This window comes from Apiospora marii (assembly GCF_038362585.1).
Source record: "Apiospora marii strain CBS 49790 chromosome Unknown utg000005l_segment0_segment0, whole genome shotgun sequence".
Lineage (NCBI taxonomy): Eukaryota > Fungi > Ascomycota > Sordariomycetes > Amphisphaeriales > Apiosporaceae > Apiospora > Apiospora marii.
Window position 1 is genome coordinate 5,765,816 of NW_027117377.1, and position 15,770 is coordinate 5,781,585.

At 60.4% G+C, this 15,770-nt stretch overlaps 6 protein-coding genes across 6 annotated transcripts; 5 read left to right on the forward strand and 1 right to left on the reverse strand.

Annotated features, from left to right (window-relative positions):
• Positions 1-671: 671 nt before the first annotated feature.
• PG985_009727 (uncharacterized protein) lies at positions 672-2,282 on the forward strand (the record flags this gene model as incomplete). Its single annotated transcript, XM_066829495.1, has 1 exon — positions 672-2,282. One exon carries the CDS (start codon positions 672-674, stop codon positions 2,280-2,282), a length of 1,611 nt encoding a protein of 536 aa, XP_066684407.1.
• A 268-nt stretch (positions 2,283-2,550) lies between these two features.
• On the reverse strand, positions 2,551-3,473 carry PG985_009728 (NADP-dependent oxidoreductase domain-containing protein; the record flags this gene model as incomplete). Its single annotated transcript, XM_066829496.1, has 2 exons — positions 2,551-2,883; positions 2,943-3,473. 2 exons carry the CDS (start codon positions 3,471-3,473, stop codon positions 2,551-2,553), a joined length of 864 nt encoding a protein of 287 aa, XP_066684408.1.
• A 559-nt stretch (positions 3,474-4,032) lies between these two features.
• PG985_009729 (uncharacterized protein) lies at positions 4,033-7,550 on the forward strand (the record flags this gene model as incomplete). The annotated part of the gene is made up of 2 exons (XM_066829497.1): positions 4,033-4,391; positions 4,448-7,550. 2 exons carry the CDS (start codon positions 4,033-4,035, stop codon positions 7,548-7,550), a joined length of 3,462 nt encoding a protein of 1,153 aa, XP_066684409.1.
• A 627-nt stretch (positions 7,551-8,177) lies between these two features.
• PG985_009730 (uncharacterized protein) lies at positions 8,178-9,865 on the forward strand (the record flags this gene model as incomplete). Its single annotated transcript, XM_066829498.1, has 6 exons — positions 8,178-8,492; positions 8,600-8,862; positions 8,920-8,969; positions 9,035-9,187; positions 9,257-9,513; positions 9,569-9,865. The coding sequence occupies 6 exons, from the start codon at positions 8,178-8,180 to the stop codon at positions 9,863-9,865; spliced, it is 1,335 nt and encodes a 444-aa protein (XP_066684410.1).
• Positions 9,866-11,989: 2,124 nt separating this feature from the next.
• On the forward strand, positions 11,990-12,934 carry PG985_009731 (endoglucanase; the record flags this gene model as incomplete). The annotated part of the gene is made up of 1 exon (XM_066829499.1): positions 11,990-12,934. One exon carries the CDS (start codon positions 11,990-11,992, stop codon positions 12,932-12,934), a length of 945 nt encoding a protein of 314 aa, XP_066684411.1.
• A 1,023-nt stretch (positions 12,935-13,957) lies between these two features.
• On the forward strand, positions 13,958-15,615 carry PG985_009732 (uncharacterized protein; the record flags this gene model as incomplete). The annotated part of the gene is made up of 2 exons (XM_066829500.1): positions 13,958-13,961; positions 14,033-15,615. 2 exons carry the CDS (start codon positions 13,958-13,960, stop codon positions 15,613-15,615), a joined length of 1,587 nt encoding a protein of 528 aa, XP_066684412.1.
• Between the last annotated feature and the right edge of the window lie 155 nt (positions 15,616-15,770).

A 15,770-nucleotide genomic window follows, 5' to 3' on the forward strand; every position in this document is an offset into this window, starting at 1 on the left:
TGCGTTACGGTTCCCCGCGTATGTACGTGACGTCCCGGATGTTTCACTCCGACGTAATGCAGGCTGGCTGGCACGCGTGGTGGTCAAAGTCATGACGTATTCCATACCCCAACTCGCCAAGCCAAAACTGCATGATCGGTTCGAGGAAAAAGAAACACCTTTGGACACGAATGCGTTCCTGAGGAATGGGAATGTTGAGGTGGTGGACAGCCGACAGATTTCCCATGATTCATCAACTCAGATCCAATGGGGACTACTACTGGTGCTGGTCGGTAGATCGCCCCGGTAGTCGACGCCAAGCGGCTCTGGACCGGGCCTTCTAGGGAGGGCCTATCCTAATCTACTGCACACCATCCCATCCGCGATGAATGGCCTTCTAGCGGCGCATACTACCCAGCTAGGCCCAGATCGCTACCCGTTTTCAGCCGCGAACCCGTGGAGGCTCGTTTAGTAGGCCGTCCCACCCATACGACGAGAGGACCCGCTCCCTTCGTGGATGTCCTGCCCACTCGGCCGTGTGCACTGTGTAGGAGAAATAAGCGAGAGAGTAGGATCTAAACATGATGATTCGTCGATCCTAGGACTTGCCCAATCGGACACTTACTTGCTCTGGGACCACGAACCTCATCGTAACCACGACGTTGGGAATAGCTTCAGACCTCGCAGTCACCATGGCGGGCTATCCCGTGTCAGACACCATCCGGACTTTCAGTCTCACTGCCCTCAGCATCCTACTGTTGCCGCTGTCGCTGCTCGCCCTGTGCCTCGGCCGCATTGCCCAATACGTCGTCGCCGCCGGCCCACCGGGCTCTCCCGACCAGCGCCGCCACCAAGAACAAGAAGAAGATGCGCGAGACCGGCGCACCGTCTTGGTGACGGGCGTCGGCATGGCCAAGGGCCTGACGCTGGCGCGGGCCTTCCACCTGTCCGGCCACCGCGTCATCGGCGCCGACTTCGAGGCCCCCGGCATCCCGTGCTCGGGCCGCTCGTCGCGCAGCCTGTCCGCCTTCTACCGCATGCCCAAGCCCGACCATCACCATTCTATTAGTGGCAGCAGCAGCTCCAAAGCCGACGCGTACGTCGAGCGGCTCGTCGACATCGTCCGGACGGACGGCGTGGACCTCTGGGTCTCGTGCTCGGGCGTGGCGAGCGCCGCCGAGGACGCCGTGGCCAAGGAGGCCATCGAGCGGCGCACCAGGTGCAAGTGTATCCAGTTCGACCTCGCGACCACGATGCGGCTGCACGAGAAGGACGCGTTCATGCGGGAGACGGCGCGGCTCGGCCTGCCCTGCCCCGAGACGCACACGGTAACGTCGCAGCGGGAGATCTTGCGCATCCTCGACGCTTCTTCTTCAGCGGCCTCGGGCCAGGAAAACAGCAACCCCGAGAAGCAGAAGAAGAAACCGAAACAGTTCATCCTCAAGCCCATCGGCGTCGACGACGCCAACCGCGGCAACATGACCCTCCTCCCGCTCGCCACCCGCCACGAAACCGAGGCCCACCTCGCCCGCCTCCCCGTGTCGGCCGCGAACCCCTGGATCGTCCAGCAGTTCGTCCCGGGCGGCGCCGAGTACTGCACCCACGCCCTCGTGGTGCGGGGCCAGGTGCGCTGCTTCGCCGCCTGCCCCAGCGCCGAGCTGCTGATGCACTACCAACCGCTGCCGGCGGGCTCGGCTTTATTCCAAGCCATGCTCAAGTTCACGCGCGAGTTCGTGGCGCGGTCGGATACTCCGGAGGAGATGACGGGGCATTTGAGTTTTGATTTCATGGTCGAGGAAGACGAGGTGACAGAAAACGGGTTCCGGCGCAGCATGTACGCGATCGAGTGCAATCCCCGCGCCCACACCGCCGTCGTCCTGTTCGCGCGGCCGGGGCCCGAGATGCGCGGCATGGTGCGCGCCTACCTGTCCGCCGCCGGGCCGTCCAAGCGCGTCAACGGCAGTTCCGCGAACGGCGATGGAGGGGAAGGATTGGAACTGGTCGTGCCGCCGGCGGACGCGGACGCGCGGTACTGGATCGGCCACGACCTCGTGTCGCTGGTCGTGCACCCAGCTTACCGACTCGTGACCGGCCGCATCGCGCTTCAGGAGTTCCTCGCCGGTCTCCTCGCCTTCTTCACCCACGTTCTGACCTGGAAGGAGGGCACGTGGGAGGCTGGGGACCCGTGGCCGGCGGTCGCGCTCTACCACGCGTACTGGCCGCTGAGCATTCTGGGCGCCTGGCGGCGGGGCCAGCGGTGGAGCCGGGTCAATGTCAGCACCACCAAGATGTTTGGCTGCTAGACATCGTGAGCGTGTGGAAGGGGGAATTCTTGGTGTATTCGATATAGCAACATTCGATAGGGTGATTAATACGATAGAGACTCGGCATGTATTTTAATAATAAAGTAGTAGATCAAATTGTCGAGTTTCTTCAAGAGGCCGAATTGATTTAAATGGTGCTTGGACCTCCCACGTTGCATCCGACTGAACCGACACAGCTAATCAATGTAAATCTCATGAAGTGATTTCTTCTGATGCCTCGAATGAACCAACTTATTCACTACTTCCTCTAATTTGACACGGCCTGCACAATCGCCCCCGCCGCCCCCTGGTTGAGCCCGTTCAGCGCCGCCATGTCCTCCTGATCCAGCGCGAACTCAAACACGTCGGCGTTCATGGCGATGCGCTCCGTGTTGTCGCTCTTGGGCAGCGGGACCCAGCCCCGCTCCAGGCAGTACCGCACCAGCACCTGGCTCGGCGCCACCCCGTGCTTCTCGGCCACTTTCGCCAGGGTCGGATCATCCGCCTTGGTGTTGCGGACGAGCGGGCAGTAGGCCTCGATGGTGATGCCCTGCTTTTCGCAGTACTCGACGATTTCCGTCTGTTGCGACCACGGGTGGAGCTTGAGAGGAGTCAGTCAGTAACATGTAGACGGAGACTGTGGTGTAGTGAAGTGCTTACCTCGATCTGATTGACGTGCGGCGGCCAGACCTCGGCAAACGCCTTGAGCTCCTCGATGTGCTGGATCCCGAAATTGCTGACGCCGATGCTCTTGGCCTTGCCCTCCCTGTGCAGCCGCTCGAGCGCCTGCCAGAGCATCTTGCGGTTCTCGGCGCCGCCGCAGTTGGGGCTATGGATCAGGAACAAGTCCACGTACCCGCCATCCTCACCGGAGGCGTCCAGCTTCCGCACGCTCTCGACGCACTTCCGGTAGTTGGCCTCCACCGACCCCTCCTCCGCGGGCGTGAGGATCTTGGTGGTCAGGAAGACGTCGGCCCGGTCGACGAGCTCCGTCATCTGAATAGCTTGGCCCACCTCGGCCTCGTTGGCGTAGTACTGCGCCGTGTCGACGTGGCGGTAGCCGTACCGCAGCGCCGTCAGCACCGACTGGATGCACAGCTCCGGCGGCGACTTGTACACGCCGAACCCCAGCTGCGGGATCGGGCGGGCGCTCGCCAGGCGGATCGTGTCAGTGATGGCTCTTTTCGTCATTTTGGGTGTCTTGGTGGTGGTGTTGTTGTTTAAGGTTGATGCTCGGGATCGCGGTAGAGGGGTCGAGTATGCTCAGGTACGGTTTCAGCTCGTCCAATGGTTTGGTGGCGCGGTGGTCTCCCCGAGGTGTGCCAAGTGTGTGTCTCTGTTTCCTCGTCTGTACAAGTACGCTTGACGCTTGCTGGCATGTGCAGCTCTTGGTGGAGTTGGCGTGAGGCACCGCCTGCAAGTCGATTACGTCATAACCATGCCTAGCATGTGTGCTGGCTTGAAGCACACCTCGCTACGCCTAAGTAGTTCACTCCCGAGTTCCTCACTTGGATGTTATATGACGGCTTGAAATGAAATTTCGATGTGGCTTCTCTGGTATGCGCGGCTCCGGCCATGATGCAGTCGGCATGTGGGGGAAATGCTCCCGACACCACCATTGCCAGTCTTCAAGCGACACCAAGCATCTCTGGTGGACCTAGATCTTCAGTAATTAAATACAGTTTTAATGAATCTCATGTTGAGAGCGTGCGGTTCCAATTGTGAAGAGTAAGCCATGGAATCCCATGACATGAACTACTTCACCTGCACCCTCGGCGAAGCGGCTTTGTGGAAGAAGAGCCAATCGACCGAGCAGCCCACCGAGTTCTCCACCGTGCTCGAGTTGATAGACGACCAAGGACGAGATATCCCGAATGAACCAGCCATCGGGTTCGCTGACTTCAGCGATGAGCGTCCGCCACAAGTGACGTTTGGGGAACTGAAACAGCTCTCATGCCGTGCAGCTACGGTGTTGAGTAATCGCTTGGGGCAGCCGCAAACTACCCCTGACGTGAAGGGCACCATCGGGCTGATGTGCGCGAGCAGCCTGGATTTCGTCCTTACTTGGCTGGGACTTATGCGACTGGGCTATACCGTCTTTCTTTTGGCGTAAGTCATGACTATGAAAAACCACATGGGTCGCTCTTCTAACGCTGAAGATACAGGCCCCAATTGGAAGAAAAGGCAATCGTACACTTGTGCTCGACCTCGGGCGCGGACATCATATTCGTGGATCGGATGTACCGCGACAAGGTCGAAGGCCTCCAAGAAACCCTGAGCATACTAGATATCCCCTCTTATGACAGATCGGCCATCTCCCCCTCTAACAATGATGACCACTACTCGTCCCAACCGTCGTCGACCTCGACGGACCGTCGAAAGAACCTTGACGTCGCCTACCTCCGTCACACCTCGGGCACCTCGTCCGGCCTGCCCAAGCCCATCCGCCAGAGCCACTGGGGCGCCGTCGGCATCCTGCCCCGCCTGGCCCCGGCCCCGACCATCGCGAACCGCCCCGCCACCTTCTCGACCACGCCGCTCTACCACGGCGGCCTGGCCGACTGCTTCCGCGCCTGGGCTGCGGGGGCCATGGTCTGGTGCTTCCCCGAGGGCGTCGCGCCCGTCACGGGGGCCAACGTCGTGAAAGCGGTCGAGTGCGCGAGGCGGCAGCGGAACTCATCGTCGGCGGGGGCCAAGGTGGTGGCCAAGGTGGGCTACTTCACCTCGGTGCCGTACGTGCTGCAGATGCTGTCCGAGTCCGCCGACGGGCTCCGGCTGCTGCAATCCATGGACCTGGTCGGCGTGGGCGGCGCCGCGCTCCCGGCCGCCGTCGGGGATGCGCTGGTCGGGCAGGACGTGAACCTCGTCTCGCGCATGGGCAGCGCCGAGTGCGGCTTCCTCCTGTCGTCGCACCGCGACTACGCCACCGACAGGGAATGGCAGTTCCTCCGCCCCGCCGCGGGCGTCGTCGCATCCGATGAAAACGATGATGGGATCCTGGCTTTCGAGCCCCGCGGGGACGACGGCCTGTCGGAGCTGGTCGCGCGCCCCGGCTGGCCGCTGCGGGCCCAGACGAACCGCGCCGACGGGTCGTACGCGACGGCCGACCTGTTCGCGCCGCACCCGTCCCTCCCGGGGGCGTGGCGCTACCACAGCCGGTCCGACGCGCAGATCACGCTGGCCAACGGCAAGAAGTTCGACCCGTCGCCGCTCGAGGGCGCCGTCCTGGCCGCGTCGGCGTGGCGCTTGCGGGACGTGTTGGTCTTTGGGGGTGGGAGGGACTACCCCGGCGCCCTTCTATTTCCGAGCGACGGTCGAGCATCGAAGGGGTCCGAGGTCGTGGATGCGGTGTGGCCGGCGATACAGAAGCTGAACCGGGACTCGCCGGGCCATGCGCGTCTCACCAGGTCCATGTTGGTCGTGGTGCTGCCGGGGACGGACGGGGCGGAAAAGACGCTGCCCAAAAGCAGCAAGGGGACCATCATGCGCCGGCAGGCCGAGGATCAGTACGGCGATCTGATCGACAAGGCCTACGAAGGAGGAGGGTCGGCGGCAAATACGTCGTCTCAGTATATGTCGAATGACGATGACGTCCCGGCGGCCATCGCCGAAAAGTTCGCCCAGGTGTTGGGCCGGCAGGATCTGTACCCGTCTCGAGATCTGTACGGGCAGGGCGTGGACTCCATCGCCTGCATCCAGGTCCGCAAGGCCATCGAGCGCGACCTGCTGCCGGAAGGGTCCGGACCGCTGCCGATGAACGTCATCTACGACTGCGGCACCATTGACGCACTAGTGGAGTATGTACTGCGAGTCCGGCGGAAGCAGTCGGGGGAAGACGGCCCCGGCGGCAAAGAGCGGGATGCCGATCTGGCGTTGATGGGGGACTTGGTGAAGCAGAACAGCAATTTTGATGATCTGTATTTCCGCCGACGGTCGGAACCCATCGGCGGCGGTGGCGGCGGTATAACTGTCGTCCTGACGGGTGCGACCGGCGCCCTCGGCGCCCACATTGTGCACTACCTCTTGAAGGACAGCAGCATCAGCCGGATCTACTGCCTTCTCCGCGCGCAGAGCCCCTCGGTCGCCCACGCCCGCGTCTCCCAGTCGCTCTCGAAGCGAGGCCTAGGCACTCTGGAAGACTGGGACGAGACCCGCTGGCCCGAGGGTCGGATCGTCTGCCTGCCGAGCGAGCTGGACCGCCCTGACTTGGGGCTGGCCCCGCGGCTCCTCGAGCGCATCGTCCGGGACCAGCCGGCGGTTGTGGTCCATGCGGCCTGGCCCGTCAACTTCAGCTTGCGCCTCGGCTCGTTTGGGCAGCACTTTGCGGCCGCGCGGAACCTGATCCGGCTCGCCGCCCAGTCCGGGTCGCGGTTCTACTTCGTCAGTTCCACGGCGGCCGTCATCAACAACGTGCCGTCGTCGCCGTCGGGGAGCATCGCGGAGGAGGTCTCGCGGCATCCGACCGACGCGGCGCCTCTGGGGTATGCGAGGTCCAAGTGGGTGGCCGAGGGCATATGCGCCGCAGCCCACGGCAAGTATATCACCAGAGCGAAACAAGGGGAAATGAATGATTCGGACATTCAGCCTCTGGTATCCATCATCCGCGTCGGCCAGCTCTTTGCGAACCACCTGGGCATCTGGAACGAGACCGAGGCGTATCCCCTCATGCTGTCGACTGCGAGCTTCACGGGCTGCCTGCCGGACCTCGGGGACGCGCCGCTGAACTGGCTGCCCGTCGAGCTGGCGGCGCAGGCGGTCATCGAGATTGCCTTGGGTCGTGGGGGTGAAACCAAACCACACCTGCCAAATGGCAGCAGCGAATCAGGTGAAGGGAATCATGATGATGGGATCCCGGTTTATCACGTGCTGAATCCTCACCGCGAACCCACTTGGCACGAGATGCTGAAGATCATCTCAGAGGGTGGCAGCGGCGATGGCCAGCAGCAACAAGAAGGTACCCCTTTCGAGACGGTTCCCCCGTCGGTCTGGGTCAAGAAGCTGGAGACCAGCCTCAGTCGCGGAACGTCAGGACACTCATCCCAAGGTCTTCTGGACCTCTGGAAGGGCAAATACGCGAACAGTAATGCTGAACTCGCGACCCCGAAGAAGTCTGGACCCGTCTTCGATCTCAGTCGCACGGAAGCGGCGTCGGGGACCATTCGGGACGTCCAGCCCCTCGATAAGGCAAGGATCCTTCGGATGTGGACATGGTTACAGAAGAGCAGCGGCCTGTGCAGTCGATACAGACAGGGTGTCACGTGTATATGAGAATGAACAGAGATAGCATGGTAATGGGCAGACCGGCAGAAGCTCTTCGCGTACATCGCCGGCGTGGCTTATGGCGTGATTTGGAGAGGCTCGGCTGCGGGAAGACATTTCCGTGGCTGGGACGCGAATAGACTCAAGCTCGGCCGGCACTAATTGTGTCGCCGGGCCTGGGCTCCCTCGTCTCGCATACAGAGAAGACGGCTAGAACACATTCGCTCTGTACTAATAAAGCATGGTTGAGACTTTGATAAGAAGATACGGCGTGTTTACTATCTGTTTCCCCCCTTGATCAAGAGATCATGAAACCAGGAGGCTGGGAAGACATATCGCGTTATCGTCCTACATGACGCCGCTCCGGTGCTAAAGTCCGGTCTGGTGCGACTTATCTATGCTGGGCACCTTGCTGAGCGAAGTGATACGTGAACGGCAAACCTTGAGGGGCAGATTCGAGACCATTAAGTGCACTCGCGTGTAAGTAGCGTGAGATAGACAGACCCAGACGAGCAGCAACCATGATCATAAATTGCTCTCGGCCCCAGCCGGCCGGGCTCCTGGATTCGCTCGCCAACTAAAGCACCCTACCTGACGTATCCCACGCAGAAGCGCCGCCGCCGCCCAATTCCCGAAATGAGACTCCCCTTCGCCCCCTTCCTGCTCCTCGCCGCCTCGGCCGCCCTGGCCGCCCCCCTGCCCGGCACGGACACCGCCCAGGCCCGGAAACCGCCCCAGTTCACCAAGGAGGGGGCCGTCAACGGCTGGATCGTGGTGCTCAAGGGCGACGCGCCCCCGGGCGCCCTCCGCCGCACCACGCGCGACCTGACCGTCGCCGGGTTCGCGGTCCCCCGCTACAGCTTCGACTTTGGCCAGGGCTCGCTGCGGGGCCACGTCGTGTCCGGGCCGGGCTCCGAGCTGGCGGTCGCGTCCATGGCGGAATCGCCTCACGTGAGTAGCGGATCTGATGCGAACACGATGTTTATTCTCCTACCCTACCCCACGCATGTTCCAAGTCGAAAGTCCCAGCCCACCTGATTGAGGATGCCTCCATCTAGGTCGACTTCATCGAGCCCGACTCACCGGTATCGCTGGACGACTTCAAGCGCGGCGTCGACGGCGGTCCGATCGACAAATCGACCAAATCTTGGGGCCTCCATCGACTTTCTCACGGGCCCCTCAAGAGTAACCAGACTCTCGAGTACCGGCGCAATGGCACGGGCCGGACCGGCTGGGTGTACATCATCGACACCGGCATCGCGCTCAAGCACCCCGAGTTCGGCGGTCGGGCCAAATGGGGCGGCACGTTTCTGAAGAACGTGTAAGTCGAACACTTGTGCATAGAGCGGGTCCTTGATCACTGACACGCATGCAAAAGCAACGAGTCGTGGATGCCAGTCGGCGGTGACGACCACGGCCATGGCACGCGTAAGTCCCTTGTCTTTCCGAAATCGATTTGATCATGTAGATACTAACAGCCCAATGTGTTCAAGACTGTGCGGGTATTGCTGGCGGTTCGTCGTTGGGTGTGGCCCAAGAGGCCAACCTGGTGGCCGTCAAGGTCATGAACAAGCACGGCGAAGGAATGGACAGCAATTTCCTCCGAGGCCTGGAGTGGGCGGTCAAGGATGCAGAAGAACACGACCGTACGTAGCATCGCATACGTATCACTTCCAGACTAGGCTAACGGTTTCCCGCTTGCTGGGATCCTACAGGACTCGACAAGTCGGTGTTTAGCATGTCGATCGGTGGGTTCATCAAGTCCGAAAACCTGAAGACGGGAAAACCAAACGCCGTCATGCTAGCGGCGCGCGCCGCCTCCCTGAAGGGCATCTTCATGGTCGCGGCGTCGGGCAACTCTGCTATGCCGGCCAGGAAGGCCTCGCCGGCAGCCGAGCCCGAGGTGTGCGCCGTCAGCGCCATCGACCGAAACGACAAGCCCGCCAAGTTCAACAACTACGGCCCTGAAGTGGTAAGCAGAGCTGCCCTAGATCGTTCGACCGTTATTGACTAATTGCCGCACGCAGGATATTCTGGCGCCAGGTGTGGCCATCCTCTCGGCCTGGCCCATGAACAAGACCAAGGTCCTGGACGGAACCTCGATGGCGGCGCCGTTCGTGGCGGGGCTGGGTGCCTACTTCATGGACCTGGACGGGCCCGGCACCTCGACCCCTGGGCGCCAAATGTGCGAGCGGCTCAAGAACCTCGCTTCGTACCGAAAGGGGCTCGAGGGCATGGAGGTCCCGCAGAACGTCACGGACAAAAAGAACCAATACACCAAGGTGGCCAGCAACGGATGGCAGTTGGACATGGAAGCAGAGTAGCCTACGGAGCAGTCACATGCCAGCTGTCAACAGTGGAGGACGTGTGTGCGTACTTGGACCAGGTACGGTAGATTTCATCGGAGTAGGTAGGGATCGAATATCACGGAAATTGAATCTTGAGTTGTTCCGATGGACGACGATGAGTGAATCTGCCCCGCCGCGACGGGTGGTCGACCCGACTGGTGGGAAAACCGAGGGTGGATGGGGCCCTCCATCTTGAGACAAGCTTTGCCGAGCGTTTAGCAATTGACGGACGTACTTTTGCACGTACAAATCGATGGTCCACCGCCAACATGGGCCCTCGTCGTCCCTGTCGTTTCCAGAACGAGCTGAAATTTGGGTGGGTGCCTGCTGGTAAGCCCCCTTGCAGGAACGGTGAACCAAATGTAGTCGTCGGCTTCAGCCGAGGTAGTAATTCCGATCCTTACGCGCTTCGGCAAAGAATATCGTCGGTCGGCACGAGAAAATAATGTCAATTGTAAAACATGTACACGTGGTGCAGCTTATTGGGCCGCTTCAAATTGCCCATGGCAGCTTCCGCGGTTTTGACACCAAAGCAGAGGAACCCCACTTGCCTCAGCACGGTGTCGGCCTCGGTTCCTTCCTGATGTTCTTGCGCTCAATGTTGATCAGATCGAGAGATGCCTTGCAGCAGCGCGGCAGACTGGTTGGATCGGGATCTGCCGAGAAATGAGAGTCATTGTCGGATAGAGGCCCGCGAGATCTGAGTACTTTTTTGTTTGGGCAAGATTTGCGTGCGCGGTCGAGATCCCAGAGAGTAATCGCAATATATCCGCGACGTGGTTGGTGGTTCAAGCGCCACCCTCGGGGCTGTCACCCCTGAACTCCTCTGCACTCCCCTGGAAACCCCTCTGAATTCCAGCACATCGGGTTGGCCCCTAGGCCCAATCTAGGCCTAGTCGGCCTAAGTTCCCGCCAGGAGCCCCTGCCGAACCCCTGCTTGAATCATTGAGCCGCCCGCTAGCCCAGCGAGAAAACCCCACCTGCAAGCCTTCGACATGGAAACCCCTTCGCTTGTCTTCACCTGCAGTCCCTCGACAATCTCCCGCGGCCATGGATGGTGATGACGATGCCTTCATCTTTATGCCGCCATTTCGCAACAGTCGCTTCAATTGGCCAGCCCAGGACCGGGTCGCTTTCGTTGTTATTTCGTCAATTGTTGGGATCCTAGCAAGCCCAGGTGGGTGCATACATGATTGCTGTCGGTGCATGAGAGTCGCGTAAAAGCGACAAAATGGTGTGTTGATTGAACCCAAACGATTCATTCCTCCCCGAATACAGCAACTCCCCTCGGAGATATTCTACCGCGGTCAACAGTATGGATACAGTCGCAGTAGTTGGAACAAACAACTGCTCGAGCGTTTCTTCCTCTTTTTTCTGGATCGGGTTTCGTCTGAAGTCTCGTGATTATCGGCCCAGTCTGGCAGTCCCGTTGACAACGGCCCCCCCTCTCTCAACGCCGCACCCACTACGATGAAACAAACAGCCTGACAGCCCCCCGGAACGCCAACAGTCAGCCTCTCCCCTGCTCATTTCATTTCCTCTGCCCACAACTAGGTACTGTAAGCCGCGACCTCACCACATGGTCTCGTCACATTGATTGACACCCCCGGAGCCCTTGGCGGGATTTTTGACAACTTGAGGCTGTGAGTCCCATTCGTGTCGAAATGGCATCCACAATCCTCCCTGCAGTCTCGGCGTTTACCAGTGGAGCACACCCGATTTGAGCGCCAGGATGACTTCCCCCTGGCCGTTGTAACTTGTAAGTGGTGCGGAAGGGAACAGAATGGGTGTGGTGCCTGGACCCAAGTGATGGGATGAGTTGCCAAGACGGCCGTACTTAAAGGTAGAAATATCCTCACGATGCATTAGCTTTTTCCTCTCTTTCCCTCCTCATCAGACGCATCATTGGTATTGCATTCATTCGCTTTCACTCTTTCGAGCTTCATTCTTTCGCTCCTGTATCGACTGCAGTCAACTTCACACTCTTTTCTCCGCAAGCCGGCCAACTACTACAACTTCTCGCCTACCAGCAACCCATTTGCTTCTTGCACCCTGTCCAACTTTTTGACTACACGTCCATCACACCACCACATACCCAACATGCCTTCCTTCAACCCTCTCACCCTGGCCATTGCCGCCGGTGCCGGTCTCGTCGCCGCCCACGGCCACGTCCAGGAGATCAAGATCAACGGCAAGTCCTACCAGGGCTACCCGGCCAGCTCGGCCCCCTATGAGAACCCCAAGGTCGACCGCATCGCCTGGGCCGACACCGCCACCGACAACGGCTTCGTCGGCCCCGAGGCCTTCGGCACCAGCGACATCGCCTGCCACCGTGGCGGTGCCCCCGGTGCCCTGAGCGCCAAGGTTGCCGCTGGCGACAAGGTCGAGCTCTTCTGGGACACCTGGCCCGAGTCTCACAAGGGCCCCGTCATCGACTACATGGCCGCCTGCGACGGCGACTGCTCCAAGGCCAGCCCCGGCGCCCTGAACTTCTTCAAGATCGCCGAGGCCGGTCTCGTCGACGGCTCCTCCAACCCGGCCAAGTTCGCCTCGGACGACCTCGTGGCCAACAACAACAGCTGGACCGCCACCATCCCCTCCACCCTCAAGGCCGGCAACTACGTCCTGCGCCACGAGATCATCGCCCTCCACTCGGCCGGCCAGGAGAACGGCGCCCAGAACTACCCCCAGTGCATCAACCTCGAGGTCACCGGCTCCGGCACCGAGCAGCCCGAGGGCACTCCCGCCACCAAGCTCTACACCGCCTCCGACGCCGGTATCAAGTTCAACATCTACCAGAAGCTGGACTCGTACCCCATCCCCGGCCCCAAGCTGGCTTTCGGTGCTGGCTCTTCCAAGGCCGGCTCCGGTGCTGCCCCCGCCTCCACCGCCCCTGCCTCCTCTGCTCCCGCCAAGGCCTCTTCTGCCGCCCCCGCCCCGGCCAAGACCTCGTCTGCTGCTGCCGCTCCCACCTCGGCCGCCGCCCAGCCTACCAAGAAGCCCTGCAAGAAGCGCCGCCACGCCCGCCAGGTCGCCAGCCTGTAAGCTGCATGCTTGGACAAGGCAACCATCCAACCAGATATGCTCTAGCAGCATATCAATCCTTCTTCTTTCGATTCGTGTACAACCCCTTTTCAAATAGTTTGGATGAGAACCCGCTTGTTCTCTTCATCGGTCTGTAACTGTATATTGGGCTTCCTGGTAGATACTTCTGAATGCAAATATCCAATTGATGTTCCAAATCATGTCTCCTCCTTGCCTGCTTGTGACTTGACCAACTGTTCTCCCCCACTTCGAAGTACCAAGAGCCGACGACGCATATCCAAGAACTTTACTTTTTAGGTTTTCTCAGGTTGCTGCCCCGGTTGCCCGCAGCTGCATTTTTGACTTTATAGAGTCCTTTCTGGCACCCTGGCATGTCACTGTTACGCATGAAGCAAAGTTACTGTAAATGCGAAGAGGGAGCTCCAGAGGATTGCGTGCAGCGTAGGATGCTTGCGCAGTACCATGGTGTCGCTCACCCCCGATAAGTCATTGACAATCGTTGGTACCCGGCCAGCTAGTAGACTGCCGAAAGTGTTACTTTGTCAAAAGTCTCTCGGTTAATAGACTTTGGTGCCCTGCGGCCACGAACCCTCCAGAGTCTGGGATGTTGCACAGTGGGCAATGATCTGCATCGCCGTTGCTATATCACCAGGTCACCCCGATGTCTCAATAATCATGCTGCTCATATGCAAGAGTTCTTTTGCCCTTTGCCCAGTGTCCGGATGACTCCTCGAGTGTATTTGGTTCTGCTCGGCGTTTGGGTCGGTGGAGGACAGGGCATCTTCCACCCGGCCGTCAACTACCGGCATGGCCTCCTTGAGGCTAAGATCCAATCATGCAACCCTCCGACGACAGAAACCTGCCAGAGGATTTCAAGTGACAGTATGCGATCGCTGAATGAGACTTGGATTCCTCAGGTCCAGGCCCGTTTCTCAGCATCGTTGAAAGCAGCTTCGCCTAGTCCCGCCCAGCCAGACGGCGGCGACGGCCGGGTTCGTCCGACCAGTGACACAGCCGGGCGATATGGGTATTTCACTTTTTAGACAACCACACAGTGTCTTCTACTGACTTGGAACAGAATTGTCTTGTTTGGTACAGGCATCCTCGCGCCAGTAGTCCTGTCGCTTTTCCGGTTCCTGCCTCTCCCGCCGTCACTGTCCAGCCGCATCTTCGCCCACCTCATCGACCCCCCGATCCTCGGAAACCGCCACGCCGTTCCCCTCCTGGGCCTCGGACTCGTCCCCACGCGCGGACAAGCCCTCTTCATTGCCTACCTGTGGATCCTCAACATCACCCTCACGGCCGTGGCGTACCCCCCGTCGGCGACCCGGCCAGATCTCGTGTCGCTGGTCGGACACCGCGTCGGGCTCTTTAGCTTCGCCAATCTCGCCCTGACCGTGCTGTACGCGAGCCGGAACAGTCTCCTGCTGCATCTGACCGACTGGTCGCACGCCACGTTCCTTCTGCTGCATCGCTGGACTGCCGTCATCAGCATTCTGCAAGCCTGTCTCCACTCCGCCATCTTCCTGCAGAAGCACCACGACACGGTACTGGGACACGCGGGCGTGGCGCAGAAGGAGTACTTGATATGGGGCATCGTCGCGTTGGTGGCCATGGTGGTGCTCATCCCCGCCTCGACGCTGCCCTTGCGGCGGAGAGTGTACGAGACCTTCCTGGCCTGCCACATCGTACTCTCTGCCGCGGTGATGGCCGGCTGCTGCCTGCACATCTTCTACCGCTACAGGTGGCGGTGGGAGTACCAGGCCTGGCTCGTGGCCGCGTTGGGGATCTGGGGTTTCGACCGTCTCCTGGCGCGGCCGGTCCGCATTTGGAGGAACGGGGGACTCAAGAAGGCCAAGGTAACGGTCGTCGATCCCGACTATCTCATGGTTCAGATACCTGGCGTGATTGCTGAAGGGCACGCGTACCTGTACTTCCCATCTTTAAGCTGGCGTTTCTGGGAGAACCATCCGTTCTCTGTTGCGACCGTGAGTTTCCCGGCTCGGCCCACGTCGTTACTCCCCGACTCCGATTCGGATGCACCATCGCCTGGGCCCGCAGAGAAGAACGTAAGCGCCAGGAGCCGGGCCGTCGGGAACCACACCGGCGCGTCCCAGATACCCGGCATAGTCTTCTTTGTTCGCCGTCGAGGCGGCCTCACCGCGAAGCTTCGGAAGCACGCGGGGCAGAGGCAGGGTGTCAAGGTCCTGGTGGAGTCGTCCTACGGCGCCGACGTACCACTCATCTCACGGTGCAGCTTGGGGTGGGGGTCGTATCCGAAGTACCCAAACCTGGTCTGCATCGCGGGCGGGGTGGGGATCACGCCGATGCTGCCCCTACTCAAAGGCAACGCGTCTTCGTCGGGCACGACGGAGCTGTACTGGGGCGTGCGAAGTGTACCCCTTGTTGAGGCGGTGGCACGGGCAGTATGGCAGGAGGCCGTAGTAGGTCCCAACACCGCGACCAACATGGCTTGGGGTCACGCCAACGTGTCTATCTTGGTCGGCATGCGTTTAGACCTCCAGTCGGTGCTGGAAGTTGCGGTAGGCCGCGAGAGTGGCGGCACGACCGTCGCGGTTTGCGGGCCGCCGGGTATGGCGGATGAGGTTAGGTCCATTGTTGCTGGGCTAGGCAGAAAGGGGGTAGCAGTCAGGCTGCGGGAGGAGAGCTTTGCTTGCTGATGGTCATCCGTCTTTCATACCAGGAAACATGTATTAGAGCACAAGTGCATGTAGATCAATTGCTTCGTTGCACTGGATATTTGAATAATGTAATTGCCTATCTCTACCTCATGTTTCCTGGGAGCTCGTAATAAGACGTTGGACCGCCACCCTGC